At 44.2% G+C, this 15,507-nt stretch overlaps 1 protein-coding gene across 1 annotated transcript in view; it reads left to right on the top strand.

The window, feature by feature from the left end:
- Positions 1–15,507, top strand: part of LOC134349158 (TBC1 domain family member 9B-like) — an 82,534-nt gene that overhangs the window by 55,105 nt on the left and 11,922 nt on the right. Inside the window, exons 16-18 of the mRNA XM_063053073.1 lie at positions 1,938–2,178; positions 4,490–4,555; positions 10,405–10,482. Coding sequence (XP_062909143.1) covers positions 1,938–2,178; positions 4,490–4,555; positions 10,405–10,482 — 385 coding nt within the window. The remainder of the gene's footprint in view (positions 1–1,937; positions 2,179–4,489; positions 4,556–10,404; positions 10,483–15,507) is intronic.

The raw sequence follows: 15,507 nt of genomic DNA, 5'->3' as shown, positions 1-15,507 counted from the left end.
AGTCAATCCCTTGGTCCTACTGATGTTGAATGCAATTAGCGGATCGATCTCACTCCTGTATGCCCCCTCATCACCCTCTGAACTTCTGTCCACAAACATGGCAAATCAGCAAATATGGCATAGTCTCCAACTGCTTTGGAAACTGCCTGTGAAACCTGCCCCTCCTCACCACCCCTTCCTGTGGTGGGCTCAGATTGCAGTGTCAAACATTTCTACCTTTCACAAATGAGAGAGGATCTGCAGATGCTGGAAATTGAAGCTGGAGGATCTCAGCAGGCCAGGCAGCATCTGAAAAAAAAGTACAGTCAACGTTTTGGCCCAAAACCCTTCGGCAGGACTGGAGAAGAGGGTGAGGAGTCAGATATAGAAGGTGGGGGGAAGGGAGGAAGAAGCATAAGGTGATGGGTGAAACTGGGAGGGAGGGGAGGGGTGAAGTAAAGAGCTGGGCAGTTGAGTGGTGAAAGAGATACAGGGCTGGAGAAGGGGGAGTCTGATAGGAGAGGACAGAAGGCCATGGGAGAAAGAAAAGGGGGAAGGAGATAAGGTGAGAGAGGGAAAGGGAATGGGGAATAGAGAAGGGGTGGGGGGAGGGGCATTACCAGAAGTTCATGCCAGACAGAATATAAGGTTTGCTTCTCCGCCTGTGTGGCCTCATCGCGACAGTAGAGGAGGCCATGGATGGACATGTCAGAATGGGAAGTGGAATTGAAAAGGGTGGCCACCGAGAGATCCCGCTTTTCCTTGCGGACGGAGCAGAGGTGCGGAGCTCTAGGTAGCGACCTCTTCTCACTGGTTGACTATGCGGATTGAATGTGGACTTCAGGGAGGGGAAGCCGAGGGAACACACACCAGTCCTCATCGAGGGGTAAGCAGTGGGAAGGGTGAGCACCCTTTCTGGGGATCTATCCCGGGCCCAACATACTGATACAGTTACAAATTACAAAGAAGGCACGACAGCAGCTATGTTTCATTAGCTGCAGAGGGTTGTAAACTCAGCCAGATCCACCATGGGGACCGGCCTCACCGCCATCGAGGTCATCTTCAAGGAGTGATGCCTCCACAAGGCAGCATCTATCATTAAGGACCCCCATACCCAGGAAATGGCCTCTTCTCATCGAGGAGGTACAGGAGCCTGAAGACACACACTCAACATTTTAGGATCAGTTTTTTCCCCCTCCACCATCAGATTTCTGAATGGATAATGAACCCATGAACACTTAGTTACTGCCTGTTATGCTGCGGGCGTTCATCGTGTCAGTAGCTTTCACTACTGTCAGTCACGTAAGTTCCAGGTGGAGACTCAGGAATACTGTCACACTCAGATGTAGAAGGATTCTTCATTGATGTTTCCATAACAGTTTTGTTTTACTAGTCAGGGTTGCTAGCCCTGAGCTGTACCCCCGAACCTGGAGGATCAGGTAGACCACTCATAGTCTGGCCTCTACCCTTTGACCTGTTCGGCATGGGTGACCCTATCGGAGCCCTGACTCCAGCCAACATACTGTAACTCTCAAGGTCATTGCGGCACACAAACCTCCAAACCCTACGGCAAGATTGTGGTCCCCTCCTCACAATTTTCCCCCTATTTTTGTACTAATTTAATTTTTAAATATATTTCTTATTGGATATTTTGTGTCTTTATTATTATGTATTGTAAAAACAACAAATTTCACGACATCTGCCAGGCATATTCTGACATTCTCCCACTTTCAAGGCAGCAGAGACCTGCTGTGTTTCAAGATTTTTTATCTTCAAGATTTAAGTTTGATTATAGTCATTCCTGGTGTGGATGTTATGTAGCCTCTTCTTTGACGGGAGTGAGACAGACAGGTGGGTGGGATCCCTACAGGCCCTCGATGAGAGTGGGACAAGCAGGTGTGTGGGATCCTTTCTGGCCCTTTAGCTGATGGTGTTTTGTTTCTCCTGCCCTCTGTCAGGCCAAGCACATGACGAGTTGTTACTGGGGCGGCAGCAGCACTGCGGCCGAGAGACACGACCTTAGCCAGCCGTACCTGGAGCAGTACCGCATCGACTGTGAGCAGTTCACTGACCTCTTCCTGGCTGTCTCCCCCTGGGCCTGTGGCACACACTCCCAGGTGCTGGCCGCTCGCATGTTTCGTCTCCTGGACCAAAACAGGGACGCGCTCATCAGCTTCAAGGAGTTCGTCACTGGCCTGAGTAGGTGTCATGTGTGTGTGTGTCATGTGTTTGCGTTATGTGTGTCTGTGTATGTGTTGTATGTGAGTGTGTATGTGCATGTGGCTGTGTGTGTATGTATGTGCGAATGTGTGTGTCGCCTTGTGTGAATGTGTGTGGGTGTGTGTGTTTGTGTAAATGTGTGTGTGAGCTCGTGTGTTTGTGCCTGTGTTATGTGTTGTGTGTGTTTGTGTGAAAGTGTGTATCTTGCGTTTCCAAGTAGTTGAATAACTGCTTTGGTTCTGTCTTCACTAAGGAGGACATAAATAATCTTCCGGAAATAGTAGGGGACAGAGGGTCGAATGAGATGGAGGAACTGAGGGAAATACATGTTAGTAGGGAAGTGGTGTTAGGTAAATTGAAGGGATTAAAGGCAGATAAATCCCCAGGGCCATATGGTCTGCATCCCAGAGTGCTTAAGGAAGTAGCCCAAGAAATAGTGGATGCATTAGTGATAATTTTTCAAAACTCTTTAGATTCTGGACTAGTTCCTGAGGATTGGAGGGTGGCTAATGTAACCCCATTTTTTAAAAAAGGAGGGAGAGAGAAACCAGGGAATTATAGACCGGTTAGCCTAACATCAGTGGTGGGGAAAATGCTAGAGTCAGTTATCAAAGATGTGATAACAGCACATTTGGAAAGCGGTGAAATCATCGGACAAAGTCAGCATGGATTGGTGAAAGGAAAATCATGTCTGACGAATCTCATAGAATTTTTTGAGGATGTAACTAGTAGAGTGGATAGGGGAGAACCAGTGGATGTGGTATATTTGGATTTTCAAAAGGCTTTTGACAAGGTTCCACACAGGAGATTAGTGTGCAAACTTAAAGCACATGGTATTGGGGGTATGGTATTGATGTGGATAGAGAATTGGTTGGCAGACAGGAAGCAAAGAGTGGGAATAAACGGGACCTTTTCAGAATGGCAGGCAGTGACTAGTGGGGTACCGCAAGGCTCAGTGCTGGGACCCCAGTTGTTTACAATATATATTAATGACTTAGATGAGGGAATTAAATGCAGCATCTCCAAGATTGCGGATGACACGAAGCTGGGCGGCAGTGTTAACTGTGAGGAGGATGCTAAGAGGATGCAGGGTGATTTGGATAGGTTAGGTGAGTGGGCAAATTCATGGCAGATACAATTTGATGTGGATAAATGTGAGGTTATCCACTTTGGTGGCAAGAACAGGAAAACAGATTATTATCTGAATTGTCGCCGATTAGGAAAAGGGGAGGTGCAACGAGACCTAGGTGTCATTATACACCAGTCATTGAAAGTGGGCATGCAGGTACAGCAGGCGGTGAAAAAGGCGAATGGTATGCTGGCATTCATAGCAAGAGGATTCGAGTATAGGAGCAGGGAGGTACTACTGCAGTTGTACAAGACCTGGAGTATTGTGTGCAGTTTTGGTCCCCTAATCTGAGGAAAGGCATCCTTGCCGTAGAGGGAGTACAAAGAAGGTTCACCAGATTGATTCCTGGGATGGCAGGACTTTCATATGATGAAAGACTGGATCGGCTAGGCTTATACTCGTTGGAATTTAGAAGATTGAGGGGGGATCTTATTGAAACGTATAAAATTCTAAAGGCTAGTTGCAGGAAGATTGTTCCCGATGTTGGGGAAGTCCAGAACGAGGGGTCACAGTTTGAGGATAAAGGGGAAGCCTTTTAGGACCAAGATTAAGGAAAAGCTTCTTCACACAGAGAGTGGTGAATCTGTGGAATTCTCTGCCACAAGAAACAGTTGAGGCCAGTTCATTGGCTATATTTAAGAGGGAGTTAGATAAGGCCCTTGTGGCTAAAGGGATCAGGGGGTATGGAGAGAAGGCAGGTACAGGGTTCTGAGTTGGATGATCAGCCATGATCATACTGAATGGCAGTGCAGGCTCGAAGGGCTGAATGGCCTACTCCACCTATTTTCTATGTTTGTGTGTGTGTGTGGGGGGGTGGGGGGGGTGGGGGTATGAGAGAGACTGATTCACCTCAGAGGTGGCAGTCTTGTCTTTGTTAGCAGATCAAAGCTTACTCCAGGTGGCATGGTCAGGGTGTCCCAGGGTTGTCCTTCCAGCTGAGAAATCTTCTGTCACTGCTGACCCTTGGATAGGGTGCTGACCCTTACCCATGGCTGTTGGACAGGCCGGTCCCTCGGCACTGCCCCTGGACAGGCAGTGCACTCCAACATGATTCCACGAGTATCAGTTGGAATTCCTCGCCTGTCATGGTGCTCTCTATGGGAGAGGGTTGGTGATGGACGTCTGTGAGCCCTGCGTCAATAACCTGTCTGTTTCTGACAGGTGGAATGTACCACGGTGACCTCGCGGAGAAGCTGAGAGTGTTGTACAGACTGCACCAGCCGCCAGGTAGGATAAACAGAGAGTATCCCACAACATGTCACAGTTCTTATTTCTCCCTCTCACTCGCACGCGCGTACACACTCACTCTCTCACACACACACAGGCATGCACACTCTCTCACACACACACACACGCATGCACACTCACTCTCTCACACACACACAGGCATGCACACTCACTCTCTCACACACACACACACAGGCATGCACACTCACACACACACAGGCATGCACACTCACTCTCTCACACACACACACAGGCATGTACACTCTCACACACACACACAGGCATGCACACTCTCTCACACACACACACAGGCATGCACACTCACTCTCACACACACACACAGGCATGCACACTCACTCTCTCACACACACACACACAGGCATGCACACTCACACACACAGACATGCACACTCACTCTCTCACACACACACACACAAGCATGCACACTCACTCACACACACACAGACATGCACACTCACTCTCTCACACACACACAGGCATGCACACTCACTCTCTCACACACACACAGGCATGCACACTCACTCACTCACACACACACAGGCATGCACACTCACTCACTCACACACACACAGGCATGCACACTCACTCTCACACACACAGGCATGCACACTCACTCTCTCACACACACACACACGCATGCACACTCACTCTCTCACACACACACAGGCATGCACACTCACTCTCTCACACACACACACGCATGCACACTCACTCTCACACACACACAGGCATGCACACTCACTCTCTCACACACGCATGCACACTCACTCTCTCACACACACACACGTGCACACTCACTCTCTCACACACACACACAGGCATGCACACTCACTCTCTCACACACACACGCATGCACACTCACTCTCTCACACACACACAGGCATGCACACTCACTCTCTCACACACACACACGCATGCACACTCACTCTCTCACACACACACAGGCATGCACACACACACACACACACACAGTGCTGGAGGAGCTCATCAGGTGAGGCAGTACCTATGGAGGGGATAAACTGTCAGGACTGAAGAAGGCTCTCGGCCCAAAACGTCAACTACTTATTTATCTCCATGGATGTTGCCCGACCTGCTGAGTCCCTCCAGCATTTTATGTGTGTACTTTTTATTTTCATACACACAAGTCCATGCAGAGATTTTTCAACTCATAGCTTATTCAAGCTGTGCTTGGTGTTTAAGAGCTCTCTTCATATGCAGATATTTCAAGGCGTTCGCACATCGAGCACCACAAATGAAATATGAATGACTACTCCTATCCAAGAAGGGCATCAATTGGAGATATAAAGTGTCTCTGTGCTAATCCCAGGTACATTGAAAAACCTACACGCAGCAGGATGAACAGCATTCACAAGTATATAACTCAAACATAAAGTACACATTCTACACACAGATTGTGCACTACATATAGGTTAAAATGGTCACGTTGAAACACACAGTGAAATGTGTCATCTGCATCAAAGACCAGCATAGTTCAAGGCGGCAGCCCACAAGGATCACAATGCTTACTGCTCCAATATAGTATGTCCAAAACTTACTAACCCTGAGCTGTGTATCTTTGGACTCTGGGAGGAAACCAGAGCACCTGGAGGAAACCTATATAAATTCACAGACAGCAACAGAATTGACCACCAGTTGCTGGTACTGTAAGCTGACTGCTATACTACTGTGTCACCGGTACACACAAGTCCCACAGGAAGAAACACTATCAGAACAAAATTGCCTTTAATCAAGCAAGACTTTCTACTGAATGCAAAGACATTTTAAAAGAGGAGCCTAAAACCGGAGGATTGGAGGGAGGCAAATGTTGTCCCCTTGTTCAAAAAAGGTAGTAGGGATAGTCCAGGTAATTACAGACCAGTGAGCCTTACGTCTGTGGTGGGAAAGCTGTTGGAAAAGATTCTTAGAGATAGGATCTGTGGGCATTTAGAGAATCATGGTCTGATCAGGGACAGTCAGCATGGCTTTGTGAAGGGCAGATCGTGTCTAACAAGCCTGATAGAGTTCTTTGAGGAGGTGACCAGGCATATAGATGAGGGTAGTGCAGTGGATGTGATCTACATGGATTTTAGTAAGGCATTTGACAAGGTTCCACATGGTAGGGTTACTCAGAAAGTCAGAAGACATGGGATCCAGGGAAGTTTGGCTGGGTGGATTCAGAATTGGCTTGCCTGCAGAAGGCAGAGGGTGGTGGTGTAGGGAGTACATTCAGATTGGAGGATTGTGACTAGTGGTATCCCACAAGGATCGGTTCTGGGACCTCTACTTTTCATGATTTTTATTAACGACCTGGATGTGGGGGTAGAAGGGTGGGTTGGCAAGTTTGCAGACGACACAAAGGTTGGTGGTGTTGTAGATAGTGTAGAGGATTGTGGAAGATTGCAGAGAGACATTGATAGGATGCAGAAGTGGGCTGAGAAGTGGCAGATGGAGTTCAACCCGGAGAAGTGTGAGGTGGTACACTTTGGAAGGACAAACTCCAAGGCAGAGTACAAAGTAAATGGCAGGATACTTGGTAGTGTGGAGGAGCAGAGGGATCTGGGGGTACATGTCCACAGATCCCTGAAAGTTGCCTCACAGGTAGATAGGGTAGTTAAGAAAGCTTATGGAGTGTTAGCTTTCATAAGTTGAGGGATAGAGTTTAAGAGTCACAGGGTAATGATGCAGCTCTATAAAACTCTGGTTAGGCCACACTTGGAGTACTGTGTCCAGTTCTGGTCACCTCACTATTGGAAGGATGTGGAAGCATTGGAAAGGGTACAGAAGAGATTTACCAGGATGCTGCCTGGTTTAGAGAGTATGCATTATGATCGGAGATTAAGGGAGCTAGGGCTTTACTCTCTGGAGAGAAGGAGGATGAGAAGAGACATGATAGAGGTGTACAAGATAATAAGAGGAATAGATAAGAGTGGATAGCCAGCACCTCTTCCCCAGGGCACCACTGCTCAATACAAGAGGACATGGCTTTAAGGTAAGAGGTGGGAAGTTCAAGGGGGATATTAGAGGAAGGTTTTTTACTCAGAGAGTGGTTTGTGCACGGAATGCACTGCCTGAGTCAGTAGTGGAGGCAGATACACTAGTGAAGTTTAAGAGACTACTAGACAGGTATATGGAGGAATTTAAGGTGGGGGGGTTATATGGGAGGCAGAGTTTAAGGGTGGGCACAACATTGTGGGCCGAAGAGCCTTTACTGTGCTGTACTGTTCTATGTTCTAAACAAACTTTAGACTGATTTATTTGAATGAATACGCTGATGTTCATTCACAGGTTGCTGAGTCCGATCAGGTCCCAAAATCGTCTGACCTTTGCTATCGAATAATATCTTCTCACTACTACCATCGGGCAGGACCCACACCAGCAGGTTCAGGAACAGTTATTACCCGATAACCATCGGGCAGGAGCCCCACCAGCAGGTTCAGGGACAGTTATTACCTGATAACCATCAGGCAGGACCCACACCAGCAGGTTCAGGAACAGTTATTACCCGATAACCATCGGGCAGGACCCACACCAGCAGGTTCAGGGACAGTTATTACCCGATAACCATCGGGCAGGACCCACACCAGCAGGTTCAGGGACAGTTATTACCCGATAACCATCAGGCAGGACCCACACCAGCAGGTTCAGGGACAGTTATTACCCGATAACCATCGGGCAGGACCCACACCAGCAGGTTCAGGGACAGTTATTACCCGATAACCATCGGGCAGGATCCACACCAGCAGGTTCAGGGACAGTTATTACCCGATAACCATCGGGCAGGAGCCACACCAGCAGGTTCAGGGACAGTTATTTCCCTATAACCATCAGGCAGGATCTTCACCAGCAGGTTCAGGGACAGTTATTACCCGATAACCATCGGGCAGGACCCACACCAGCAGGTTCAGGAACAGTTATTTCCCCATAACTATCGGGCAGGACCTTCACCAGCAGGTTCAGGGACAGTTATTACCCGATAACCATCGGGCAGGACCCACACCAGCAGGTTCAGGAACAGTTATTACCCGATAACCATCGGGCAGGACCCACACCAGCAGGTTCAGGGACAGTTATTACCCGATAACCATCGGGCAGGAGCCACACCAGCAGGTTCAGGGACAGTTATTACCCGATAACCATCGGGCAGGACCCACACCAGCAGGTTCAGGGACAGTTATTACCCGATAACCATCAGGCAGGACCTTCACCAGCAGGTTCAGGGACAGTTATTACCCGATAACCATCGGGCAGGACCCACACCAGCAGGTTCAGGAACAGTTATTACCCGATAACCATCGGGCAGGAGCCACACCAGCAGGTTCAGGGACAGTTATTACCCGATAACCATCAGGCAGGACCTTCACCAGCAGGTTCAGGGACAGTTATTACCCGATAACCATCGGGCAGGACCCACACCAGCAGGTTCAGGAACAGTTATTACCCGATAACCAACGGGCAGGACCTTCACCAGCAGGTTCAGGGACAGTTATTTCCCGATAACCATCAGGCAGGACCTTCACCAGCAGGTTCAGGGACAGTTATTACCCGATAACCATCGGGCAGGACCCACACCAGCAGGTTCAGGAACAGTTATTACCTCATAACCATCAGAATCAGGCTTAATATCACCGGCATATATCATGAAATTTGTTATCTTTATGGCAGTACAAATAGACAAAAAGAAACTGAATTACAGTAAAGGTATATATGTCTTGAAGTTAAAATAAGTAGTTCAAAATAAGAGAAATAAAGAAATGATGAGGTAGTATTCACTGGTTCGATGTCCATTTAGAAATCGGATGGCAGAGGGGGAGAAGTTATTCCTGAATCGCTGAGTGTGTGCCTTCAGGCTCTGTATCTCCTTCCCAGCAGTAACAATGAGAAGAGGACATGACTCACCACAACACTGAACACAACCTATCGACTAATTTTCAAGGACCCTTTACAACTCATGTTCTCAATATTATTTATATACATCTATTATGTGCTTAATTTATCAGTCTTTGTTACTTGTAATTTTTCATCCATTCTCCTGTATTTCTCTATTTTCCTGTGAATGCCTGCAAGAAAATGAATCTCTGGGTTGTATATGGTGACATGTCCATACTTTGATAATGTTTACTTTGAAGCTTTGACTTTTTGACCAGTGTCGACCGGGTCAGATGCGTCAACTTCCTGCTCGAGTTACTCTGGTGGAGACAGGCCGAAGTGCAGGGCCATGAACAGGGGAGGAAGAAATTAAGACTAAGACACTGGATGCAGCCCATTGAGTCTGCTCTGCCATTCAATCACAGCTGATTTATTAACCCCATGAACCCTGTTCTCCTGTAACCTTTGTCATTCTGACTAATCAAGAGCCTATCCACTTCTGTGTCAAATATACCCGATGAATGGGGCAAAGAATTCCACTGATTCACCACTCTCTGGCTAAAGAAATTCCCCCTCATCTCCATTCTAAATGGACATCCCTCTATTCTGAGGCTGTGCCCTCTGGTCCTAGACTCCCCCTCTATAGGAAATATCCTCTCCACTCCACTATACCTGGGCCTTTTGATATTCAGTAGGTTTCAGTGCTTTGTACCGGGGTGTGGGGGTTGAATAGCACTCCCTAAAATAGATCTTAGGATCTTATTGCACAAAGGTTTGCAAACAATTTATGAACTACTGATGGAAATGCCTTTAGTTACACTAATCAGGAGAGAGGAGAAATGTTTAATCCCAGGATCATCCAACCCCCAGGGCACTGCATTCCCTCCAGACTCCTTCTCTGCCACTCGCTGTGTGCCCCTCCATGTTACAAGCCCCATAAGTCACCTCTTGTGTTTTGGCAGCTATTTGGCCGGAAGAGGAATCGGCGCTGGAGGCCACACGGTACTTCACTGAGGAGGGACAGAGCAACAGACCGTATGGTACGTGTACCTGGCACTCTCTACCCTCTCCATTGCTCCCATCTCCGTGTAAAACTCCGGTCAGATTACACCTGGGGAATTGCGTTAAGTTCTGCTCGCCTCATTACAGGAAGGACATGGGCGCTTTGGAGAAGGTGCAGAGGAGATTTACCAGCTGGTTTAGAATTATGTCTTACGAGGATAGGTTGAGTGAGCTAAGGCTTGTCTCTTTGGAGCAAACCATAAACACAAAATGCTCTGCAGATGCTGGGGTCAAAGCAACACTCACAACACGCTGGAGGAACTCAGCAGGTCGAGCGGCATCAGTGGAAAAGAACAGTCGAATGTTTCGGGCCTCCGGGTTCCGGCCGGAAATATTGACTGATCGTTTCCACGGATGCTGCCCGACCTGCTGAGTTCCTCCAGCGTGTTGTGAGTGTCTCTTTGGAGCAAAGTAGGATGAGAGGTGATCTGATAGAGGTGTACAAGATAAAAGGCATAGGCTGAGGGGACAGACAGAGACATTTTCCCCAATGGCTTAATACCAATGCATTTAAGGTGGTAGAGGAAAGTACAGGAGGGATATCAGAGGTAGTTGGTTTTTTTTTTACACAGAGGGGTGGGTGTGTGGAATGTACTGTCAGGTGGTGATACAGGCAGATATGTTAGGGACATTTGAGAGATTCTTGGATAGGCACATGGATGATAGAAAACTGGAGGGTTATGTGGGCGGGAAGGGCTAGATTGATCTTAGAGTGGGTTAAAGGGTCAGCACAACATTGTGGGCTGAAGGCCCTGTAGTGTTCTATGTTGTAGAACATAATAAAAAGGCAGTCCATTGGAGTGGGGTGTGGTTCTAGTGTGGCTGAACTGTACTGGTCAGTTGCTTCAAGAACCAAATGGTTGGAAGGAAGATCTTCCTCACCAGGAAAAGGGACTCTGATTAGTCCCAACCTCCTGTTTTATGAGGATGAGAAGCGACTTGATTAAAGGTTTACAAGATGATAAAAGGCATAGATTGAGCCTGTGACCTTTTCCCAGGGCAGAAATAACTAACGGGGCATAATTTTAAGAACGATTGGAAAAAAGCATAGGGGAGCTGTCAGAGATCGTTTTTTACACGGAGCGTGATGGGTCATGGAACACAATGCTACGGGTTGTGTTGGAGACAGATACACTCGGACATTTGAAAGACTCTTGGTTAGGCACAATGGATGAATGAAAAATGGAGGGTTATGTGGGTGGGAAGGGTGATTTTGATCTTGGTGTACATTAAAAGGTCAACACAACCTCATGGGCTGAAGGGCCTGTACTGTACTACGTTATCGTATGAAGTTACCTCTCATCCTCCTTCACTCTAGAGGAAAAAACCCCTAGCTTCAAGGTCAAAGGTTCATTTATTATCAAAGTATATAACACTGAAATTCTTCTTCTCCAGTTAGCCACGAAAGCAAAAAAGAAAAGAACAGCAGTACTATTATCAATCCCAAATACCCCCTCCCTGCACAAAAACAAACAAAAATGGAACAGACACATTAATCCCCCTCCTCCCACAAAAAAAGGAGAAAATTTGGACAAAAACAGAGATTATTATAAAATACTATAAGAATGAAAAAAAGTCCATATCCATAGTCCAAGTCCATATTCGTATCCCAATTCAAAACGTAGAAAACCTGGGTAACATTCTCTGGGCGCAGTGGCAGCCTTCGCGCCCCCCCCCCCCCCTTACTTCTGGCACTAGAGCAATCCAGCCAGCGATGAAAAGACAGTCTCCCCTCTCTGATGGCAGAGCAATCCCTGGTGATCAAAGAGCGGTCTCCCCTCTCCGTAGTAGAGCGATCCCACCAGTGATCAAAAGGCAGTCTCCCCTTTCCCTTGCTGAACTTTCCCTCATTAGACTCTCTAATCCGGGCAGCATCCTGGTAAATCCCCTCTGCACCCTCTGTAATCCGGGCAGCATCCTGGTAAATCTCCTTTGCACCCTCTCTAATCCGGGCAGCATCCTGGTAAATCCCCTCTGCACCCTCTCTAATCCAGGCAGCATCCTGGTAAATCTCCTCTGCACCCTCTTTTTTTTAAATATAATTTTTATTGAATTTTCAAAAAGAATACATGAAAAGATAATATCTACCCTCCCCCCTCCCCTTAACCCTTCCCCCCCCCATATAAAGTCCTACCTAAAAAAGAAAAGAAGGAAAAAAAAGAACCGCCTGGGTATTGGAAGGTTCCCACATGCTCCATGGAATTCAAAATAAATTTGGTATACTTATTCGTTACTTTCCCCAAGGGACCAAGATCTTTATCGGAGCACTTAAATATGCCATCCTATCTTTTGTAAATAAGGGCGCCAAATATTCAAAAATGTTACATATTTATCTCTTAAATTATAAGTAATTTTTTCAAGTGGAGTAGAACTAGCCATTTCATTATTCCAACGATTCATACCTAAATAGGAATCAGATTTCCAAGTAACTGCTATAGTCTTCTTAGCTACTGCCAATGCAATTTTTATAAATTCTTTCTGATATTTATTCAATTTAAGTTTCGGCTTTATCCCTTCAATATCATCTAATAGAAATAATACAGGGTTATGTGGAAGTTGAGTTCCAGTAATTTGTTCCAATAAGACTCTTAAATTTATCCAAAAGGGTTGAATTTTAAAACAAGACCAAGTAGAATGTAAAAAGGTACCAATTTCTTGATTACACCGAAAACATTTATCGGATAGATTAGAATTTAATCTATTTATTTTTTGTGGTGTAATATATAATTGGTGTAAAAAATTATATTGTACTAATCTAAGTTGAACATTTATTGTGTTTGTCATACTGTCAAGACAAAGTCTTGACCAATTTGTTTCATCAATATTAATATTCAGATGTTTCCCATTTTTGTTTTGACTTATGGATTCCTTGTTTAATTGTCTGTTTTTGAATCAAATTATACATACAAGAAATAAATTTTTAAATTTTCCCTTTTTGAATTAAAATTTCAATTTCATTAGGTTTTGGCAAAAACATTGTTTGATCCAGCTTACCTTTTAAGTAAGCCCTTAATTGAAAGTAACAAAAGAAGGTGTTATTTGATATTTTATATTTATCCTTTAGTTGTTCAAATGACATCAATGTACCTCGTTCATAACAATCTCCTATAAATTTAATCCCTTTTTGGTACCAATTATATAAAAGTTGATTGTCCATTGTAAAAGGAATAAGTCTGTTTTGGAACAAAGGTCTCCTTGCTATTAAAGATTTCATTATCAACATTTATCTTATTCCATAGATCAATCAAATGTATTAATATAGGAGATTCTTTCTTTTCCCTTATCCATTTAGATTCCCATTTATATATAAGATCTTCAGGTCTATTTTCTCCTATCTTGTCCAATTCTATTTTAATCCATGCTGGTTTTCGGTCATCGAAGAAAGATGCAATAAATCTAAGTTGATTTGCTTTATAGTAATTCTTAAAGTTTGGAAGTTGTAACCCTCCTAACTCAAATGTACATGTCAATTTTTCCAATGATATTCTTGGCATTTTACCTTTCCAAAGAAATTTTCTCACACATTTATTTAACTCTTGAAAAAATTTCTGTGGTAATTGTATTGGTAATGTTTGAAACAAATACTGTAATCTAGGAAATATGTTCATTTTTACAACATTGACTCTACCTACTGATGTTATTGGTAGTATCATCCATTTGTCAAGATCTTCTTGAATTTTTTTCAATAGTGGTAAATAATTAAATTTATATAAATTCTTTACATCATTATCAAGTCTTATACCTAAATACTTTATACCATTTACCGGCCATCTAAATTGGGTTGCTAACTGGCATTGACTATAGTCTCCTTCAGTAAGAGGTAAAATTTCACTTCTATCCCAATTTATTTTATAACCTGATACCTTCCCATATTCATCCAATCCAGAAGATAATTTATGTAACGAATGTTGTGGGTTTGTTAAGTAAATCAAAACATCATCGGCAAAAAGATTAGTTTTATATTCCTCCTGATTAACTCTAAAACCCATAATATCTGGATCAATTCTGATTAGTTCTGCTAATGGCTCTATCGCCAGTACAAATAAAGCAGGTGATAAGGGACAACCTTGTCTAGTTGACCTTTTTAACTGAAATGGTGTTGAAATTTGAGAGTTTGTCACTACTTTAGCCTTAGGGTTAGAATTTAAAATTTTAATCCAATTTATAAAAGATGTTCCTAACCCATATTTTCCTAATACTTTAAATAAAAAATCCCATTCTAATCTATCAAATGCTTTTTCTGCATCCAAGGCTACTACTATACTCTTCTCGTCCCTTTTTTGTGCCAAATGAATTATACTGAGTAGCCGGGTTACGTTATCTGCCAATTGTCTATTTTTAATAAATCCTGTTTGATCCATATGTATTAATTTTGGTAAGTATTTAGATAATCTAGTTGATAAAATTTTTGCTATTATTTTATAATCAGTATTCAATAAAGAAATAGGCCTGTATGATGTTGGTTTCATAGGGTCTCTGTCTTTTTTGGCAATACTATTACAATCGCTGTTGAAAAAGATTCTGGGAGTTTATGTGTTTTTTCTGCTTGACGTATTAACTCCATAAAAAGAGGAAATAATAAATCTTTAAACTTTTTATAAAATTCAGGTGGAAAACCATCTTCTCCTGGAGATTTATTACTTTGAAGTGATCCTAAAGCTTCTTCAACTTCTTTTAAAGGAAAAGGCATATCTAATCCCTTCTGTTCTTCCGAGTTCAATTTTGGAAGAGTTACTTGTGATAAAAACCTTTCTATCTCATTAACATCATTTTGTGATTCTGATTGATATAATTCAGAATAGAAACTTTTAAAAGTTTCATTTATTTCAAGAGGTTTATAAGATGTTTTATTTGCACTTGTTCTAACTGCATTTATTGTTTTGGAAGCTTGTTCTGTTTTCAACTGCCAGGCAAGAATTTTATGTGCTCTCTCACCTAACTCATAATACCTTTGCTTAGTTCTTATAATTGCTTTTTCCATTCTATATGTCTGAAGCGTATTA

Source organism: Mobula hypostoma, chromosome 7 (genome assembly GCF_963921235.1).
Source record: "Mobula hypostoma chromosome 7, sMobHyp1.1, whole genome shotgun sequence".
Taxonomy (NCBI): domain Eukaryota; kingdom Metazoa; phylum Chordata; class Chondrichthyes; order Myliobatiformes; family Myliobatidae; genus Mobula; species Mobula hypostoma.
This window is presented reverse-complemented; position numbering and strand designations above follow the sequence as displayed.